A 20,440-nucleotide genomic window follows, 5' to 3' on the forward strand; every position below is an offset into this window, starting at 1 on the left:
GTGTATCCTGAATGTTTAGCTTTCAAAGACAGGGGAAAAATACTTCCAAATTATCCCAAGACAAGGACGACAGAGTAGCAGAAGAGAATGCTATTTATGGGTTCTCAAATGGCTGGAGAACTTTCTTTGAACAAGCTGAGCTGAGATTGATGCCCTGTAGTGAGGAATGCTTCCTTCCCTCCCACACCTCCCTGAAGCAGGGTGACCACAGGCTCCTGAGGCACCAGCCCCTTCAACTCCTTGTCCTCAGAGCAGCTGTGAGTGAGTGGGGCAGCTGTTCTTCCCACAGGGCAGGGAGACAGGGGGAAATACCTGTGAGGAACATAGCAGGTATTAATCATGCTGGGAAAGTACCAGAAACGGTTGGGGTACCCTCTGGTGTCCCTGCACTGGCTGGCATTGAACAGCACATACCAATACTCACAAAGTGCACAAAGCTCCACTTAAAGCATACCAGTTTCCTATCTAGAATTTATTAAGCACAGGGGTAATCTTTTGTTAAAGCATACAAAGGGATTTCCCCCTCCTTTTGAAGTCTCAGATTAGATCACAGGAAACAGACTATGAACACGGGATTGTTTTTCTGCCCTAACATACATTTTGCCTCCTGTTTTCAGAAGCTACTGGGTGCCCAGAGATTTCCACCCTAAGTAGTGATTTTTCAACAAATTCCTCCAACTGTAAGAGAAGTCACCTGCTGACAGGGAATGATAAGTGGATTTGCTTTCTGTTCCAAAGACTAAGCAGAAGCAGCTTCATAAGCCTCAAAACCCTTCCATTATATCTGCTGTCTCAGCTCCCTCACTTGGTACCACAGCATGGAAAGCTGCCTTGGATCTGTCAGCAAAGATACCACAACTGGCACCAAAACCCCACTCTTCCAAAAGACAGTCAAGGTCTCCCATGCTCACATTTATGTAATGCTGCATGAGAGGGCTTTACCTTGAGCCAGATCTTGTTTTCAACTTGATTTTACATCCTTTTAATTCCTACTGAATTTGGATATATTTTTGGTCACAATTTAAAGTAGCAACTTTGAACTGATTGCCAGTAAACCAGGAATGCAGTATGTCATGACAGAATATTGCAAACACATTCTCTGTATTGTATCATACAATTCACCTCCCTCACTGCTGCCTCTGTGCTGGTTGTGTGTGTGAGCTATGGCTCAAGCTACAGATTACTCAATATACAAAGATTATGAACCAAAACTTTTATCAGCTGTAACACAGCAATTTCAGAAAAATGCTCCCAGCTCTGCCCTTGAAGCGAGCAGTTCCAGGAAATCTGAGTGCACTGAAGACCAGATAACATGCTAAGTTGTTCAAGAGTCAGCCTAGCCTTAAGGCTGTGCTAACTATGAACCTGAAAAGGCTTGTTTCTATATTATCTCTAGTGCACCTGAAGAAGGAAATACATTTGTTAAGCTTCACAGTTTACCCACTTCAATTAGGGCAGACAGTTCCTGGGTGACATTTTAGTCCTGAAAAAGTCTTTAGAAAACCTAAGATACATTGCAGAGTTCCTGACATTTAAAAAGCCAACCTTGCCCTCCATCAACCCCCAAAGCAGTTCTCAATCCTTCATCCAGCGTGGTCAAGAGTGCAGAAACAGAAGTCCAACCAATGGTGATCAGAAAACATGCAGGGGAGGAACTCACTGATGCCAGTGGGGAGAAAAAAAACTCAGAAGAAAGTGCAAGTGTTCTCCTGATATCCCATGTGACAGTGCTGTGCAGATGAAGTTCTCATCGCCCCTATGCAGCCTGCAAGTGGGGGACAGGTTCTTTGGTGGTACAGCCCTCAAAAAATGCATGCTAGGAAGGAAGTCCAGCTCTCACACCACAACAGTAACATGCAGAGCACTATGGAATTGTAGAACATAAGGCTTAAAAAACCCAGTATTGACACAGGGGGTGAGAAAAGGCCTGCTTCCTTTATGGTACTCTTAAGTGCTGGCATAAAGCATCTAATTTGACCTGGTATGCAAGCAAAGCTAATTGAGTTCACTTGTGAGGGCTCATTAGCTAGAGCACTTGCTCTATAAAAAGCTGGTCTCAGTGGTTATTTGCTACCAATGAGGCCTCGTAGCAAAGTGGTGTTTCCTCTTGGGGGAAGGGAAGACCTACCACCTTCCCTTTACTGCTTTTTATTGTTTTTATTTTGGTGCATGCAACGTAATTATTAAGAGCTGTTTCAGTAGCAAAAACTCAAATGTAAACTTGGTTTGCATTAAGTTGTCTGGTGACTACTAGTAAGTTTCTTGCTTTTCCTTTGCTCTGCCTTCCCTGTCTTCAGACCTCTTTAATAATTCACCTGTTTAATTATTTAAATGTGGAAGGAGTTGTTATACAGCAACTCTAATTACTGAACTAATTATCAACTTACTGTTTAATTTATCTGCAAGGTGCTTGATACACGGTTTAACACTGGAGAATGCGTAGGTTTATCACAGTCTTCATTCTGCCAAAAATCTATGAATGGTACTTCAGGCAAAAAGTTTCTTGCTAATTAAAAGTCCTGTAATAGGTAATGAGTAGAGTCTTTGTACTGTTTGGTTTCTAATTGTTGGCTAAATGAGTTCTGAGATATTGGAGCACCCAAGTGTTTTGATAATCCACTGGCAGCTGTTCTGCAATAGCAACTGCCTTTCATCCATAAAAAACCAGGTCCTTATTTGTTAGAGCAAATAAGGGACTGAAGTCAAGCCCTGCTATGCCTTAGCATAACCACCCATCAGGAGACGATCAGTCTGCTTGTCCACTTCCCCATACCCGCCAACTCCCCCAGGATTTCATCACACTGGTCCTTTAAAATTAATCCCTAAGTAGGTCGCTGGATACAGCACACTTTTGTAGCAGGAAGAGCAAAGGATAGAAATGGTATTGAGTAAGTACCACCCTTTTTATTCTGATGATGTCCCTTTTGCTAGCTTGCCTTGTGCTGTCAGAATAGCAAGCCCTGCCTGTGCTATGGCTGCTGGGACTGCAGGGAATGCTCCATGGACACAGACCCTACAGGCACCAAACAAACCTGGCAGCGAGTGAGAGCAGCTATGGGGGCCCAGCATTCCTGGCAGCTCTGGCCAGGGCTGCTTGGGGAACATGGCAGGGAGACTCTGTCCCGGTGGCCGCTCTCTTCACTTGCAGGTCCAACAAATATTGTTGCCTCTCCAGCAACTGGCTGGTGGGAAGGGCCAGTCCAGCTACACTGTGTCAAGAGGTTCCTCCCAGCACAGCTTCCATCAGTTCCACACTAACTGTAAATAAAATAGCAAGGGGCACCAGATAGATCTCACAACTGATTTGATAGGTGACTAAGCAAGCGTGTCCTCTGCCCTGCTCACAGGGACTGCCGGGCTAGGGAGCCCTTCATATGCTCCCAGTTGTTGTACAGGGCGTAGAGGCCGGTCAGCGTCAGACCTGCGATCCCACCTCGAGCTATCCCGCGCACTCCACCTGCAGAAAACAAAACACATTGCAGCTCATTAGTGCTACTTCCAAGAAGATGTTTAAATCCAGAGACATCTTAATGAACAGTAGTTTCTTGAGTAACTCTCTAGAAAGAGTCCCTGTGCTTTTTCTACCTTCCTCTCAAACCTGCTGCCAGGCTCGTGGTCACTCATTCCTGATCCTAACACCAATTCTGTTGGAATGACTTCCTCTCAAACTGTGCTAGCACTACTGCTTCAGGGAACCTCTCTGGAGCACTGGAAGCCAAGATGGCTTTTCCCAACTCCTACTTAATCTATTCTATCTGTCCTGATTACATTTGTTTTTACAGTTAGACATGCTCTTCTCCCATTATAAAATCCCCTTCAATTTTCAATTATGATAACTAACTCTGGACAGAAGGAGAAAGGGCAGGAGATAAATAAGTGAACAAAACAGCAGCTGATGTGGACATGGCATTGGGCTCCAGAGATTCATTAGGGCCATCATGCAAAACCTATGACTGCTTTTGTGTCTTTGAAATTTTAAAACTTTTCAATTAAAAAAAAGGAGGTAGATGAAATGTATTAACTGGTAGGTATTTACTATGGTGTACATTGAACCGCTTTCTTCATTCTTTTACTAATAATTAGAATTATCACCTTGCAATGGTAAGAACTGAGTCACACAGGTGATTAAGTCTTATGGTGAAATGAGCAGAAATGTAGGGCAAGCTTGGCTATTGCCTGCAGGTAATGCACCTGGCTGGAGCTGGAATTCAGGTGGCATCCCACCTCCATTCCATCCACATGAGGACTGGGCTGTACAGGGGAACAAGAAGAGATTTCTGTTGCTTTTACTAAACAGCAGAACACTTCTGTGCCTTGGCAGAGCTCCCAGAATGCACTATAAGTGCACAGAACACCTGGGAGTATGACCCTTAATGCTAGGAAAACTTTGGGGAGTTTGATTCTGCAATGTTTATCATTGCAGTTGAACCAAGCTAGATAATGTATACAGTGTATAGAACAAGGCCAGTTTCTGACAGCAAGATAAAAACCCTGCTTGCTTTATTGGAGAAACCGGCAGTGCAGTTCAGGTTCCTCAAACCTGAAAACAAAATATATCTCAGTAATCAGAGATTGTGGTTTTTTTTCTTTCCATTATGGGTCATAAAGTTGTTTCACAGAATTGCCTTTAGTGAGGCAAGAAGCTGTTGGCATCAGCTGACTGAGACTGTGTTACCTGTGCTGCAAGGTTAGATGGGTTTCACTGGAGTTGTTAAACCTCCCTGTACTGCCCAGGCATGCAATGAGACCAAGAAGCTGCAGAAGTGGGATGTGGTATGAGAAGCCATGTCTAGCCATAGTTTCTAGAAACTTCATTGCCAGACCAGCTATGACAATTTGAGAGGTTTTTAGGGTATAAGGCTGAGTTCTGTTGAGAATTCAACAGCTCTAAGAAAAGCCCTACTGAATACAATCTATGTGCCTAAATCAGCATTTAGGAAAGCAAATGTAGATGTGTGTTTGCTAATTGATCCTGAATTTGTTGCACAAAAAACTTTTCATATGAAGGGCTTGCAGCTGAGTACACAAAACTAACCATGTGCAAGCAGTGTCTGGCAAAAAGCCACAGGTGAAATTTAAAGGACACTTTGTGCAAAACAAGTATTTGAGATACTAAAATACTGTAAAAATACTGACCCCTCAATCCTACAGGGGTAAATGAATACAGCATTAGAGCCAAATTTTCTGCTGTTCATATCAGGATTCAAGAGATCACAGCAGGAACCCCCAAAAGGCAGATCATGACTATCAGGTGTACAAGGAAATGTGGAACATCCCCACAAAATGCAATGCACTACAAAACTATGACTATTCCAGTAGGCTTTCTTCATCCCCCCACGTTCAGTTCCTCTCATTTCCCCTTAAAATCCTATTCTTATGCAAGAACAGGTAGTTGAAGGATGATGAAGCCTGACTCCATATTCTGTGAAGTCAGGGTTGTACAAGAAAGGTGTCATCTGTAATTCGGATCACTGAGCTGTCTTCTATAGCATCCACGTATGAGGACTTTAGATGTGCTGCTCCCACTGCATCAAGTATTGGTGTTCTCATTGCTGAGTCAGCCAGGTAAGGATGGCAGCTCTGAACCCAGTGGCAAAAGTTAACCACAGGACCTAAAGCCATTTGTAGGCCTGCAGACAACTTAGGGACATTGCTGGAGTTCATCAGAAGGGTACTGAACTTGTGCAGTTGGTATAGGTGCATGACTGAGAGAAAAAATATGCAAGAAGTGTTTCTATATTATGCTTCTGCTACAAAATGTTGGGGTGTTTTTATTTATTTTTTTTGTAGCAGTTGCTCCTGGTTTCTGAACTACCCACAGTAATTACAAAAATAAAAGGGAAGGAAAACTTTCCCTAACTGGTCAGATTTGTGTTTGAGTAAATATGTCCAGGTCTGTGACAGACTTCAAACAGTAATGCACTTTAGAATGCAGCCCCGTTGCTGGGCAGAAAATCTTAGGGCCTCTTAGAAAATTAACTTGTTAACAAAAACAAAAAATAAATTCTCCACTCCCATCCCAGCTGTGTTTGCATGATAGAACATGTTCCCACCCCTCCTCTGCAATCATTCTGTGCAAGACTTGATACCAAGTCTGCCCTGACAAGCCCTGTTGAAACATGGCTGTGAGCCCCTAATCTTGCATGTTGCAGTAAGATAAAGGTTCCAGCTGACAGACATTTCTGGAAATAGGTATTTTGAGATCAGGCACCTTGCACAAGAGTTGAGAACTGCTGTGGGTTTCCAAAGATAGATCTGATGCTTTCTAAATGGGAAATGAGTTCTCTGGCTTCAGCTGCTGTACCCTTTCACCACCAATATTGTCCGTCCTCTATTAATTTCCATAGGTTCCAGCTTACACTGTGCCATGGCACACAGCATTCCAACAGCACAGCTCTGCACTTCAGCATGGCAGGAGCCACTCAACACTGAGCTGCACTTGGCCAGTAGGTAAAACCATGAGGACAAAATCTTCCCTTTAGGAACTTACTGTCTCTATTTTCAGAATGTTACTCCAATGTTCTGGGACAGTACCTGGAATGTTTAAAGCAAGAACCACCCAACAGCAAACATTACAAATACCTGCACCAAAAACTCAGACCCACATACTTATGGCCAAACTAAAGAAGAATAATCTTTAAACTGCGATTAGTTTTCTGTCTTCCAATCTCTCTCTGATACTCTGAATGAAAACATTTATCTTCCTTCCAGGTCTTCAGGAACAAAAATGCTTTTAAATGGTTTAAAGGGCTCAACTCAATTGTACAAAAAATCTGTTTTGCTCCAAACTCAAGCTCAGTAACCATTGGAACATCAAGCAGTCATTTGTTTGAACATCTGTGTGCCTGATGTCATTAGCAAATATCAAGTTTTCTCTTGCTGCTCCATGGGGCTCATTTCATGAAATCTTGTAAGTAGTGGACAAAATCTGTGAATAAGAAGTTACTGAGGAAACTGATAAAGTTCTATTTGGGAGCAAGATACATTCCAGAAAAGCATCTTCCATTTTCATATTGCTGCAGCTAAGGCAGTGCTGTGCTTAGAATACAGAAACAACAAAGCTTAAAAGAGGGAACATTTCCTATAGTTACTGTGGTATGAAGACTAAATTAGAAAAACAGTAGGAATATACAATTTACTGGTTTGGAAGTACTAGAGCTGTTGAAGTTGCTTTGTAAACACGATTAAAATTTGCTGTCTTCTCACTAAGTGAAAGCAGCAGCACCTGACAGGAGCCTAGTTCAGCTACTGTAAATGGCACCTGCAAATCCCTGCAGCTCTGAGTTCACTGCTCCTGATTAGCAGAGCTGGGCAGCACTGAAGGCAGCACTGTTCTCAGTGGACACATGTACTCATAGACAGTCCTTGTGAGACTAAGAAAGCCTCAACAAGCTGTTACCTGTAATGCTGCGTGTACATTGTCCTTACCTCTTCCTTACTTCAGATTTAAAAAAAAAACTCTAAGCATAATTTGATCAATAATTCTATAGACTTTTTATGTTAAAAGGGGTTCTTAAATTTCCAAAATGCCTGACAGCCCTAAACTTAAGTGATGACAAGCAAGTTCTTTACTTTTTTCAAAATACTGTAGAAAAGTAAGATATCCCAGACCTGTACCTCTGGCAGTCCCCCAAAAGCTCTTCCTTCCCCCTCCCCAGCCAAGAGAAACAAGAAAACAGCCCTGTCTGGCCTAAAGAAAATCATGGGTTGGGCTCAGAGAACAGGCTTTTTACAGCTTAAGAAGTTGTCAGCTAACCTAACTGCCCTGAACTACTCATTGGATGTCACAAAACTGATCTTTAGCTCCAGCCAGATTTTACTGCTGGCAATAAAACATTCAGCCCTTCCTAATTCATAACATACTGACTTTTCCAGGTTGTGTTCTGAGGTCTTAAAATGACAACTACTACTTTCAGCTATTGCTAGAATGCAATAGCTATTTTTATGCAATCTTTTCAGACACACACCATTTTCTGTACCAAATTATGTAACATGTATTGCTCCAAAGGCATGAGATGCTGTAGCTAGGATTGGGCTCCTACTGCAAAAAAGTAAACAAAGGAATTTAGTTTGTCCAAAGAATTTTTTTACTTTTATTGCTGTTACCCATAACCTCGAGAGAGGAAAAAAAATTACCCAAGAAAAAGAATATCCACAAGCTGTGTAACCCTCAGATAAGAGGTAAAGGTTGGTTAGCTTTTTCGTTTACTGAAATCTGTCAGGAATTCCAGTGAGAAAGTAATTGCTGCTACACTGGGTCAGGCCAAAGTCCCACCTAGCTCAGTATCTTTTCTTGAGTGATCAATCCTGCATGCTTGAAGAGGAATGTAGGATCCTCAGCCAGCTGTGCCTTGGTGACAACCAGAACATGCACTTTCATGGTGGGAGGGTATAACAGCAATATAGTGCACAGTGACAATCATTTTCGTTTGGGTTTTTTTTTTGGTTATTTTCATGACTAATACAATTCTAGAAAAGAGGTTGAAAACATGCAAGGAGGCTAAAGATTTGTTTTAAGGTGTTTGCCCTTTGTAACATTTATCAGAAAAAACACGGCATAACAGATACTAATTGCTGCCTTTGCTTAAAATTGAAGAATAAAGAATAGCATTTTATTAAATGGTAAAGCCATCCTTGTGGACTTAGGACGATATCAGACCCCTTTTTAGCAAAACCCGAATTGACTTAGTTGCTGTAACATTTCTATTGCATATGCCCCTGGCAGAGGAACTCGAAAGCTTTTCTTCTAACTGTTACTCAAACTGAATGTTCTGGGTAGAAGTTCAGTGGTGAGTTCAAAAAATTGCTCCCATGAAGTTGTAAGACCAGTGTAACAAATTACTCTTACTGCTGCATTTGGGCTAAAAATCTAGTCAGTAATTGTGACTTTAAATAAATGTGAAAGCTGGAGATCACTTTGGTCAGAAGAATTAAGCAGTTGTTTCAAAACTCCTCACATCAGTTTTCCACTCAACAGGTGTCTTTTTCCTAAGGCATGCAGTACTGCCGAGATGGAGCCCAGCTACCACCTGCTTTTAATGGGCATTGAACTGCTTCAGTTACTTCAGTGGGAAGTTTCAGTGAGTGATGGCACTGCGACTGAACTAAGGGCCCAATTGCCACTGTCCTCACTTGCAGAGTTTTCAATCTTCTCTTATTTTCTCCCACAAGCTGTATCAAGTAGCTTTACACAACTGCCTACAATCAATGAGTAGAACGTGCACGTTCTGTTTGACTGCTGCCATTTTGGTAATGATTAACACTTCTACAAGGACAAATTGTGAAAACTGGGTCCAGTTTGGGGCAACAAATCTCAGCCTTCACAAAGTCTTCCCGCTATTTTTTTTTTTCCTGTCCACTCACCAGATGCTTAATGATTGGTTTCAGAAATTCAATCTGTGCTTTGCAGTGTCCACAGGAGTATTTTTCAGTGCAGCAGGACTGCTGATGTCATTCCACATGTGGTTAAACACGAAATTATAATAAAAGACCTGCCATACATTATTCCATTTCTTCTTAATTATGCTCCTGATCTCTTTACAAAGCAGGAATGATGGAAGTGGGAAATCTGAGTGTTTGAACAGCACTGCCTGCAACTCTATCCACCCCTTGTGGATTACAGAGCAGCCTTGATTTGCAATGGCATGTTTGTGTGAGCTTCCAGCTGACACTAAAATATGGAGATTTCTAACTGTCCTTGACAGCTTTTAACATTTTCCTTGTCTTAATGCCAATATATCATGGCATTCCATGCAATACAAGTAATTATTATAGTCTGGATATGTCAGATGTGTGCTGATCTCTTGCATGGTCTAAATATTCAAGGTTTTAAGGTAAATATACACACTGATACAGTCTAAATGCACTGTAAAAACCTGTAAGGTTTACCATACAGAATAAGAAAGGGTGTTCTGGCATAAGGTAACAGGAGAGGCAGCAGTTTCTCTGCACTATGGTTCATATGCACAACACACACTTGAAATACAGTACCATAATGAACAGAGATTTACTGACTTCATTTGCCTTTATCAGGGCTGCCATTAGCTATGTAGATCTTGTGTTACAAAACAAATGTCCCACTGTGTTCTGGAAATCAAAACCTTAGTACTGTCAGATGACTGTGCATGTGACTGGAGTAGCTATCCATGGTTGCACCATGCCAAAAAAAGATTACACATAATGCCAGCTTTATACTTCTGAAAGGTAAGGGGGATGCTTCTGCTGGAGTATTAGATGACAGCTCTCCTTATTAACAAACTCCTACAGAAAATATTAGGCTTCTATATGCTACCCTTTCCAGCTCTTCTTGGTAATCTGTCATATCACTCATGAAATCCCAAGGAAGAAATGGATTACAGGAGAGCTACATGCTTTTGCAAAGTTAAGTCTCATTGGCTGCTCCAGCCAATTATTTTTGGCATCAGGTAGTCTAAGCCATCAGGAAATAGTTACTCAAACTGTTTTGCCCCATACATAAAGGAGGCCTTCAGGAACACTGTTAAGAGACTGAGGCTCAGTTAGATATGCAAAAGTACAAAGGTTAATTCTTGCATTATCTCCTCCATAAAATGAAGGTGTGTCATGCAGCCAAACATTTACTGAGTTATTTAAAACATAAAACATTTTCCATGGGCTAATGTCAATCTGTGGTAGCCAGCAATCCTCTAAAATACCTCCAATTGTTAAGCTTGGAACATGTGCTGACAGCCACTCTGCTGATGAAGCTCAGACCCTCTCTCCTGCAAACAATTCAGTTTGCATCAGCCAAATCACCTTAAATTCATGCTTTTCTCAAATAACCTTGTTTGTTGGTTTTGACTACTAGGCAAAGACAAGAATCCTACCACAAGACAACATTTTCATGAACACCTAAGTAATACTTCCATAAATTCTCTGTAAGTAGGGTTTTTGCAGCTCCAGGTACCACTATCACGTGATTTACTATCACATGGATCACTTGTAGGAAAGTTTCATCTTCATGCAATCAAATTCTATGTTCTGTGTTTTCCTTCCTTGTCCCTATTCACTTTGGAAGGTAGTTCTCATTTGCCTGCATCCACTCATGGAGTTAAGAAACAATTAGTTTTATTCCTGCTCTTGCTGAAAATATGGCTAGCAATGAGGTGGGTATGTATTTTATACAACTTCACCATATATCTGAGGAAATAAATTACTGTTTCTTCAGTATATATGTAAAACAGTCATAGCTGGGCTTTCATGGTTACTGTCAGTCCTGTGCAGTTGCAAAGAATTAAATTTAATTCAGCTAGATTTTTTTAGTGCAAGTTTTCCTTAAGTAGCCTTAGTTGGGTGAAAAACACTGTGGGTTAGGGAAAATGGAACTAAAAGCCATTTTTCTACTGTCAATTTTCAGAGCAGGATAGTATTTAGTAAAAGTAATGAGAATCCTAATAACTAGGATAAGCACAAGAGAAGGAAAAGGAGAAATATTTTGCTACTCTACCAGTGCTTTTGTACAGCATTCCTGTCAAGGTTCCAGCAGCTATGGTGTTCAGGTCATCTTCTGCACCTCGTGTTTTTTCAATGATGACTCCAAATGCACTGTAAAGTAGAGCTGGGGAAAAAATAAAACAAGATTAAAAAACCTTCCATGGTCTGAGGCCCAAAGCTTAGAATCCAAGCTTGGTGTATTATTTAAGACTATGCTTCTGAAGAACAGATTTTCTGCTTATTCAAAGGGAATCCTCTGCAAAATCCCATCTTAGGTGTTTCTTTTCCAGATCTCTTTCTGTATAGCTATTTATTCTTTCTGGAGCTATAATTTGTTAAAAAGTAGCATTCTTCATAATAATATGTGCTATAAAGCACTGACTCAAGTTTAAGCCTATTTTGCTAGTTCAAATTTGCTTGAAAATTCAGGGTTTAAATTTTTACTGGCAGTTCCATACTGTCTGCTGTGGATGACATGAAACTAAAGCAAGCACTTTCTAGGTAGAGAAAACTGCTGTGTGTGACAGTGATGAAATGTGAGTTAAGTACAGTATTCAGATCATGCTACTAAGAGCTGGAGTACAGTGGGCTATGTTTCTTTTTAAAATGACTATTAAAATGCCTGGGATTTGAAATTTACAGCTGTTTCACCTCTGCTTGTGCACGAAATCTTTATTCCCAGAGGGCCTTTTGCTTTGGGATAACTTTAGGGGCTGTCTTGGAAAGGACTGGAAAGAGAAATGCATGGGGGTTTTAGCATGGATGCATTTATCATTTATGCATTTTGATGAAAGAAAACACCCCCTGTTCTCACGATATACTCATATTTTATGCTGGCAAAGAATAGTAGGGTATGTCATAATTCTGAAGTGATAAAGACAATGCCATTTAATTTGATCCTTGCCCTCCAAGAATTTGAAATCTTTCCTTCTGCTAAAAGGCAGTAAATCTTTCATAAGCAACCATAATAATGTCAATGAGTTAACAGCAGCATCATTCTCCATTCAGCATAGGCAAGGGTATTTTAGCTTGTCTTAGCAGCAAATAGATTAACAATGAGGAAAGGAAAAGCTGAATTCAACATAATTTTTTTAAACAGTTCCATACAGATGTTGCCTCTGTTCAGGAACAGAATGACAAAAATTGTCACTAGTGACAAAAGCAATCTCTGAGGTACAGAAAAGCTGCACAAGGTGAAGTAAGATGCAAAGTAAGATTCAGCTCCTTGAAAAGAATTTCTCTGGTAGCTAGGACAAGACAGAGGTCTACCAGAATCCCAAACATAAAGTTCTGCTTAACTCTGTGACTTTGGAGGCCATATTTTGTAAGAAAAATAACAATTTGTTACTGGAATGCACAAACATTTTCTTGAGTAATCTTTCTTCAAACACAGCTGAAAAAACCTGTTAATGTGTCACTTAAACTGAAACCTTGAACTGCAGTGTGCCTGCATCTCAGTTCTCAGACATGTTTTTGTTAGACTTGGAACAAAAAAAAAAAAATCCAGACAAAAAATGGCCCAATAAAACTTAGCAGGCAATATGCATTTCTTATAGAAAAAATGCCTTTCTTGCTGTAGCTCAGAATCCTACCTCTAACCATGCCCTCTATACTTGGCCTTGAAAGCTATTGCCTAAATTAAATGGCAGCTAATCTGCTCCTCAAAACTCAGACTGAAATAAAATGACATAGATAGAACTTAGCCTATGCCTTGATGCATTTCTCAAAAAAATGTATAACATGATATAGTCTCTGATTTAAATATTACTAACTTCTACTACAACTTTTTAGGACAAGTTTCATCATTATTTTTCTTCAAAATAATTTAATCAATTTTGGATTTCTCCTTTTAAAGCTACTGCATCAGTTTTCATTTTGTAAGATTGTGAAAGACTGGGGGGGAAGTAAAAAAATTTATTATTTCTAGGGCATTAGTTATCTCATTCATTTTTATGAAATAATCTTGTTCTGAGGTAATGGATGTGATTTTATTTCACAGCCCCCTCCCACCCAAACCTCAGTTCATAGAAGTTTTTTCTCATACATCAGGCTATTGATCATTTTCTTTTCTCTTTTTTTCTAACCCATATTAGTTATAAGCAACATTTAGGTTTCAAGTCAGTGGTATCATGTGTGATTTTTCCAGCTAATGTACCATCATTTAAAGGATACATCTTTGTATTGACTATCACATTTCTTCTTCACATAAACATTTTGTTGACTCTAACAGGAAACAAACATTGGGCACTTGATCACATGACCACAGAATCTCAGTGTAGGTTATTATAGTTATTTCAGAAATACTAAATTATACTTTTTGCCTTAAGTTGTAATTTAACTGGAATTTATTAACAAGTAAACATTACCTGTAATTTCTAGTTATTTCTGATATAGCTAGTTTGTTTATAATATAGTAAAAAATTTGGGTTTAATTACAGGCTTTTGGCTCCTTATGCTGCAAATCCTATTTTAGCCTTTAATTTCCTTTTTCATGTCCACTGAAATACCCTCAAGCCCCCAAAGAAAAAAACTTGCACTTTTTCATGATGGATTTAATAATGATAATTTAGAGAATACTCTTATTCAGATAATACACAAATACAATAATTACATCTTTAAATTGCTTTCCCTCTGAAGGAATGACTTTACTTACCCAGTGATCCCAGAGTGTTAGCCCATAACGCTCCTTGCCTTGTCACCATATTTAGAATTCTAGAAAGGATTTAAAGAGATATGAGAATCTTTAGTACTCTGTGTTTACATCAAGTCAGTGTTTAGGACAGCAGGGCTTGTGTGTTTACACTATATATGTGGTTAATAAAACCGCAATGATGAACTAAAAGCTTCTGAAAGCAAATATTCAGTCCTGTCAAATCTTAAGAAAACCTTTCTCTCTTTTCAAGGCAAACTTGACCCTCCCCAAAACTCAAATCTCTTCCCTTCAAATGGCTTTCTAACCCAGGCTGTCCTTCCTTATGTGGTGACTACACACAGCTCCTGGAATAACTGATACACTTATGCAGACTTAGCTGAGTAAAAAGTCTCCAAGGAAGCCTCAGTGCTCCTCTACAAGGACCATGTGTCAGGGAGTGTGGGAATGCCTGAGCAAATGGTGTGGGCAATAAAGCAAGTCCGGACTTGCAGCAGGTCAGAAAGGAAAGAGACAGTCCCTTACAACCCCATCCATCCACTCAGCACTCGGCCAAGAGCTGTGGCTGTGTGTATGGTCTGTGTAGGCTTCCAGACTAGCACTAAAGAGGAGAAGAGAACCTTTAGTGCGCTCTCAGGGAAGCACAATGCCACTTCTTGCTGGCACCAGTTGTTTCAAGAATGGTGACAACTTCAGCCAGAAGAAATGACTGATCTTTATCTCCCAGCAGTGTAACACTATCACAGGCATAGTATTGCTCTGGACAGCTGACTACCACTGGAACTTGGCTCAGCATTTAATGTCTGACACTTCCATTGCTTTATGTTTCTTCTGATTTAATTTTCTATTGTTTTTCCTTTTTTCATTCAGACACAGATCATTACTGAATATGGTTAGGCAATGAACTAAACAATTTCATTTTGAAACAAGAGGAAAAAAAAAATCTAAGACGCTCGGGTATTGATAACCTCTCCTTAATTACAACCCCCACCTTTTAACTTTATATTCATCCTGAACTGATAAGAGAATCAGTAATTCTAACAACCATGGCATACTGTGAGGTATCTGATGACAAGTGAAGAACAGCAAAATTAAAATTCATTAAGAAAGAAATCTATGTACATTAAGGATAAATTGGGAGGAAATCTAGCTACGAAAGTCTGCTCTTTGCACCTGATAAGGGAAAAACAGAACTTAATGCACTGTTGGAAGGTGATGACCTTCAGCAGACCTTTGCCTTGCAGAGCCAGGATAAAAGCAGCCTGTGCACTGACTGCCACCTCCTGGGCTTGACCTGCCAAGTTCGTGCTTAACATCAAGGCTTTGTCCAGTTCTGCTCATTCCAAACCCTAAAATACAATTCTGTTCATCTAGAGCATTATGAAAGAGTCATAATTACAGTGGTGAATATTTTGATAAAGAAGGGGTTGAATATAGAAACAATTTTAAAAGGAGCAGACCCAATATAAACTGTACCAGGAAATATTAAATTCCTCTTCTAAAATTCCCTTGTTCCAAAGTATTCTGGGAGTGAAAATTTCCCATGTTTTCCCTCGCTTACTCTGTTCCTCTGGTTTCAAATGTCTCTTTCACTTAGGTTTTCCTATAGCTATGTCTAAGCTATCATTATTTTAAGAAGAGGCATCCTGTTGAAACAAATGTTCCTGTCTTTGCTGCGTTCCTTCAAACAATCAGGTAAGGCCAAAACACGGCAATGTCATGGGTGCTCATGGATGCCATAACCCATAACAGCTCTCTCTGCAATGTCTGCTCTGCAGCACGCACCAATGTCATCCCTAATGCAAATCCAGGCAGGCCCAGCTCTGCATTTGAATCTTTTCCTGGTTGTGAAAAGCTTGGGAAAGAAGGGAGACTTGTGCTCAGATAAATTACAGCAAAAAATAGCTCAAAGCAAACACTGCTGCTTCTGGGAATATTTCTACATATAAAAACACTGCTTTGACTTTGAAGTAGATTCTTAGTAAACATCTAAGTAGTAATTATTTCTCAAATATTTAAGGTAAGTCACAGTACACACCAATTGTGACTAAATAAAAAGCAAAAAGGTTGAACTGAACATCACTGTAACTAAAAACATGTAGTAACTCGATCAAGACAAATGCTGACTCTCATTCGTCCCCACTAAATTTAAAAAAAACATCAAAACACTTATTTTTGCAGTATTCAGATCTAATCTTGTATAAATTGGAAGAAACAACTCTGTCACTAAGAAGTACTTTTTTTTTAGATGGAACACTTACTGTACGTTTCTAGGTTTTGACCATGCCATATTTTGTGTCTCCTTCAAGCCAAGTCTCAAACCATTCAATGCACCAAATGCCGCCCCTAGTTGGAATAATATCAGTTATTACTTCTTAAGAAGCAAAAGAATAAACAATACTAGAAGCAAATATTGAGAACAGAATCCATTGTATAAACTAAGATCACGTATCTCTTATCTTAAGACTAGAACAGACAATGTCTTGCAGAACAAGACATTTACAATCTCATCAATCACTGCAGCACACAGGTGTTACCTGGACAGACAGGACAAGTAAAAACCACAACCACCTACCTGTCATACAACATCCTCCAATGGTGAAAAAGGCCAGCTCAAATCTGCCTCGAGTTTTGTTGGCTCCTGTGGGCAAGATAAACTCATCTGTATCCTGGGGGAAAATAAAAATAAATACTTTTGTATTTTCCAAGTCTAATTCAAAATGTAAGTCATATTAATTTTTTTTTAATCATGCAATAAACTAAATATGGATGAGTATTTCTGGAATACTACAGTACAGTTGCACAGAGATGGATTATATTATGTGTATACTGTATCAAGCATGAAAAAGGACTGTAAAAAGTTCAATTGACTGGGCGCTTTTTTTTTCTCTAGATGTGCTAACTTCTTAAAAATTACATACATCAGCCAAGGAATTCATGTTATGTGGGTTGTGGTTGTTTTTGTTCTTAATGACTAATTGCTTAAGTATTAATTACATCTTGCAGCAGACAATATAAGCCTTCCAAAAACATTCCTGTTGTCTGATTATATAGCACTGCTTCCTCACTGAGCAACCCAGTCTGATACAATAATGCATTAAGTTTCCCACTCTGACACTAAATAAAAACTGCCTTTTTATGAAAAGAGGTATTTCCTTGCACTGAAATAAGTGATCTGTTTTAAGGATGTGAAAAATGCAAGGAATATACTCAAAACTAGCGATGATCAGGCATGAGGTTGGTTATGAGTGAGGTTGGTTAACTTTTTACTTGTCCATCTTTCTCCCACAGGGTCATGCTTGTGCTCTTGCAAATCAGTGATCTAAAAAGCTAGAGAAATGGCCTAGAGAAACTGGCATATGTGTAATGATAAAGTGTGCCAAGGCACTTCTTCAGGACGAGACATTGAAGATGCCTGTTGTTGATAAGGTACTAAAGCAGCAGATCTCTTTTAAGCTTCTTCTGTGCTTTCCAGTCATAGTATTATCCATCCCTGCTTACCTGACACATGACTCCAACAGCTGCAGGCTCAAGGAAAAGCATTCTAAAGGGCTTTACTGGCCCACACTTGACACTGAATGTGAATGGCAATACCGAAAAAATAGCGCCTAAAATGGTGAAGTGTAATCAATAACATGAACTTATAATATGGTTTCTATCTTCCTCAGGCAGTTGGAGAAATTCAGTGTTTACATGTTTTCACTCCTGTCCCAAAAGTCAAGATGAAGCAATCCTTGCCAACATAACATCTTAGTTTCTAGAGACAACCTCAAAAGCTCATCCTCTAGCCCTCTGCCAAAGGTTGACATGCAAATTTGTAACACCTGTTACCTGCTGCAGGCAACAGCATTGCAGAAAACATCTTGTTCCGTGCCTGCATTCACAGACCAACCAAAAACGTGGCGTTTAAAGCAACAAGTATCAGTGGAGCATTTGTTATCATGGGAAGACCTGAATGAAAATATAAGATTCGCAACAGTAAGGCTGTCTTTCCCGTTGCATTCTGAAAACAAACAGATGGTCTTTAAACACCAGGAGACCCTCACCTCTCCACGTGCACTTTCATGAAAACTCCAAATGTAAAGGCTAATAATCTCTTATATTCCAAAATATTAGCAATGTCTTTTTCCTTGAGTATTTAGAATCCTAGGAACGTGTGGAGACTGTTTAGTGCAACCCCCATTGTTAAAAGAAGGGTCAATTAATGCTGGGCACTCAGAGCCATTCCCAAGTCTTGTGATTCTCTAAGGAAAGAGACCTCATAGCTTATATGGGCAACTTGTTCAGGTAAAAAAAAAGGAATTCCCTTTTATTTCAATGCACTTCACTATCACTTCAACATACTAGTACTAAACATACAGGGCAGTGAAGTGTTATAACACAGACTGCAGCCTCTAGTGTTACATCAACAGGTATTTTTAGAACTGTATCATGACACTAATGCCAACACCTCTGCATTTAAAACAAACTTCTGTTTCTAAAATCTATTAGTAGATACACACAATGTTCCAAAATCCCTGCTATACTGCTTTTAACACCACCATGTTCTCAGACAAACTGCACTAATTAAACAAAACTACTTTAGAGAGTGTTTTTGGAGAAAGTCTAAATAATCTCAGCTTCTTTCTGACTACTCAACAACAGCAGCCACAGTACTGAACCCACTTCCACCACAGGCATAGCCTCGGTTTTCTATCCTTCTAGGACTGTTACATTGTAATCTGGACTACAAGGGCTCCTAGGCCCCAGAACTGCACGCAGAGCTTCCACTTACAAAAGAAACAGTGACCCAGCGTACCAGGAAACAAGGCACAGAGGTTAGCAGATGCCATGCAACTGTTGACCTATGTTCTCAGACAATATGAGCCACGTATGTAGAATAATACTAACTAAATAAAGTCATTGACATGCATCCTAATTGGATTAACTTAAACATTTTCAGCTATAGTTAAAAAATATGAAAAAGGAAAACATTACTTGATTTAAAATATTTTTTTCCTTATGATGGCCTCATTTTTTATTAACTGATGTTAAGATGTGCAAGTGTGACTGCTACATTATTCTACAGAATAAAATGGGAAGCTGTACTTCATGATGGTCTCCCTTCAGCTGGGTAATGGCACAAGGACAGTGATGTGAAATTTGCAGCTGCTGTGATGGCAAAGCCTGTTATCAGGTCTGGAGCTTGGCTGAACACCTCAGTAAACGGATCGAACTTGTGACAGTTCAGAAAACTCATCCATGAAAAAAGGGGAGAGATTCTGGCTGCTCTTACTGATTGAAGGGGCTCAGTGGAGATGCGAGCAGTGCCAGAACTTGTGTGAGGTGGTGTTGGCCTCAAGGCAGGGAGGGAAATCTCTTTCCAACAGCAGAAGGCTTGTACTGACACAACAGCCCTACCTCTGCATTATCAATGCTCACCTTCTTCTAGAAGTCACAGCACGTCAAGATTTATTAGGGACAACACTGAAAAAATTGTTTCTTTCCACTGTCCCTCAGTTCAAGACTTCAGTGCACAGTGCCCAGCACTGCAGGAGGTTTGAGGTGTTCACGTAGTATCATGCAAACACTAAAATCGAGTTCAACACAATAAATACAAGCCAGCTTCTCACCTGTACTAGGTACTTGGGGTCCAAGTTTAAATACGGTGACAAAGGGCTCATCCCAGTCACTAAAAGGAAAAAATACAGAACACTTTAACACCAACTTCCGTAGTAACAATTCATATTATGTAAGGCAAAAAGGGGCAGATCTCGTGTGTGGCAAAAGGGAGAATTCTGCCGCGAAGTTGCCCAACTCCTTAAAAGGCGGCACCGGCCGGCAACTCGCCCTTTCCAGGAAGCGAACGGGAGCCGCTGAGATGAGGTGAACACCATGTTCCTGTGACCAGAGCCCATCGCGACACGCGGCCCCCGCCGAGGCCTGGCACCTCCGCGCCCACCCCCAGGAGGGGCCGGCGGTCGGGATCGGCCTCCCGCGGCCGGGCGGCGGCGGAGCCCTCGGGGCCGCGTGACTCCCGACATCGGCACCGCCACCGGTCTCGGTCCCGGCCGCCCAGCCTTGCAGCGGCCGGTGCGCGGACATTGCCCCCCTGGGCCGGCCCCGCCGACCGCCCCCGTACTCACGCGGCACCCCGGCCAGGTCGGCGTGCGAGTACCCGAGCCCGCCGGCGCCGAAGAGGCCGCCGAGCCCGGTGCCCTTGGAGTTCCCGCCGCCCTCCATGGCGGCCCCGCGCCCGCCGCCCTCGCCACCACCAACGACTACCGCAAAGCGCCGCCGTAAAGCGCCGCAAAGTGCCGCCCGGCCCGGCTGCTTTGCGGGTCGCCATGGCGACGGGGT

The 20,440-nt window shown here is 40.9% G+C and overlaps 1 protein-coding gene and 1 non-coding gene across 2 annotated transcripts; both read right to left on the reverse strand.

Moving 5' to 3' along the window:
• Positions 1-453: 453 nt before the first annotated feature.
• On the reverse strand, positions 454-20,391 carry LOC106854204 (mitochondrial import inner membrane translocase subunit Tim23). The gene is made up of 7 exons (XM_014877978.2): positions 20,227-20,391; positions 19,714-19,772; positions 16,677-16,770; positions 16,363-16,447; positions 14,105-14,163; positions 11,465-11,575; positions 454-3,457 (listed from the first exon to the last, which is right to left on the reverse strand). Exons 1-7 carry the CDS (start codon positions 20,321-20,323, stop codon positions 3,342-3,344), a joined length of 621 nt encoding a protein of 206 aa, XP_014733464.1. The 5' UTR covers positions 20,324-20,391; the 3' UTR covers positions 454-3,341.
• On the reverse strand, positions 14,681-14,883 carry LOC148222992 (small nucleolar RNA SNORA74). The gene has a single exon (XR_015805239.1). It is a non-coding gene; the product is annotated as a small nucleolar RNA SNORA74 (small nucleolar RNA).
• Positions 20,392-20,440: the final 49 nt, after the last annotated feature.

Source organism: Sturnus vulgaris, chromosome 8 (assembly GCF_052056855.1).
Source record: "Sturnus vulgaris isolate bStuVul1 chromosome 8, bStuVul1.hap1, whole genome shotgun sequence".
Taxonomy (NCBI): Eukaryota; Metazoa; Chordata; class Aves; order Passeriformes; family Sturnidae; genus Sturnus; species Sturnus vulgaris.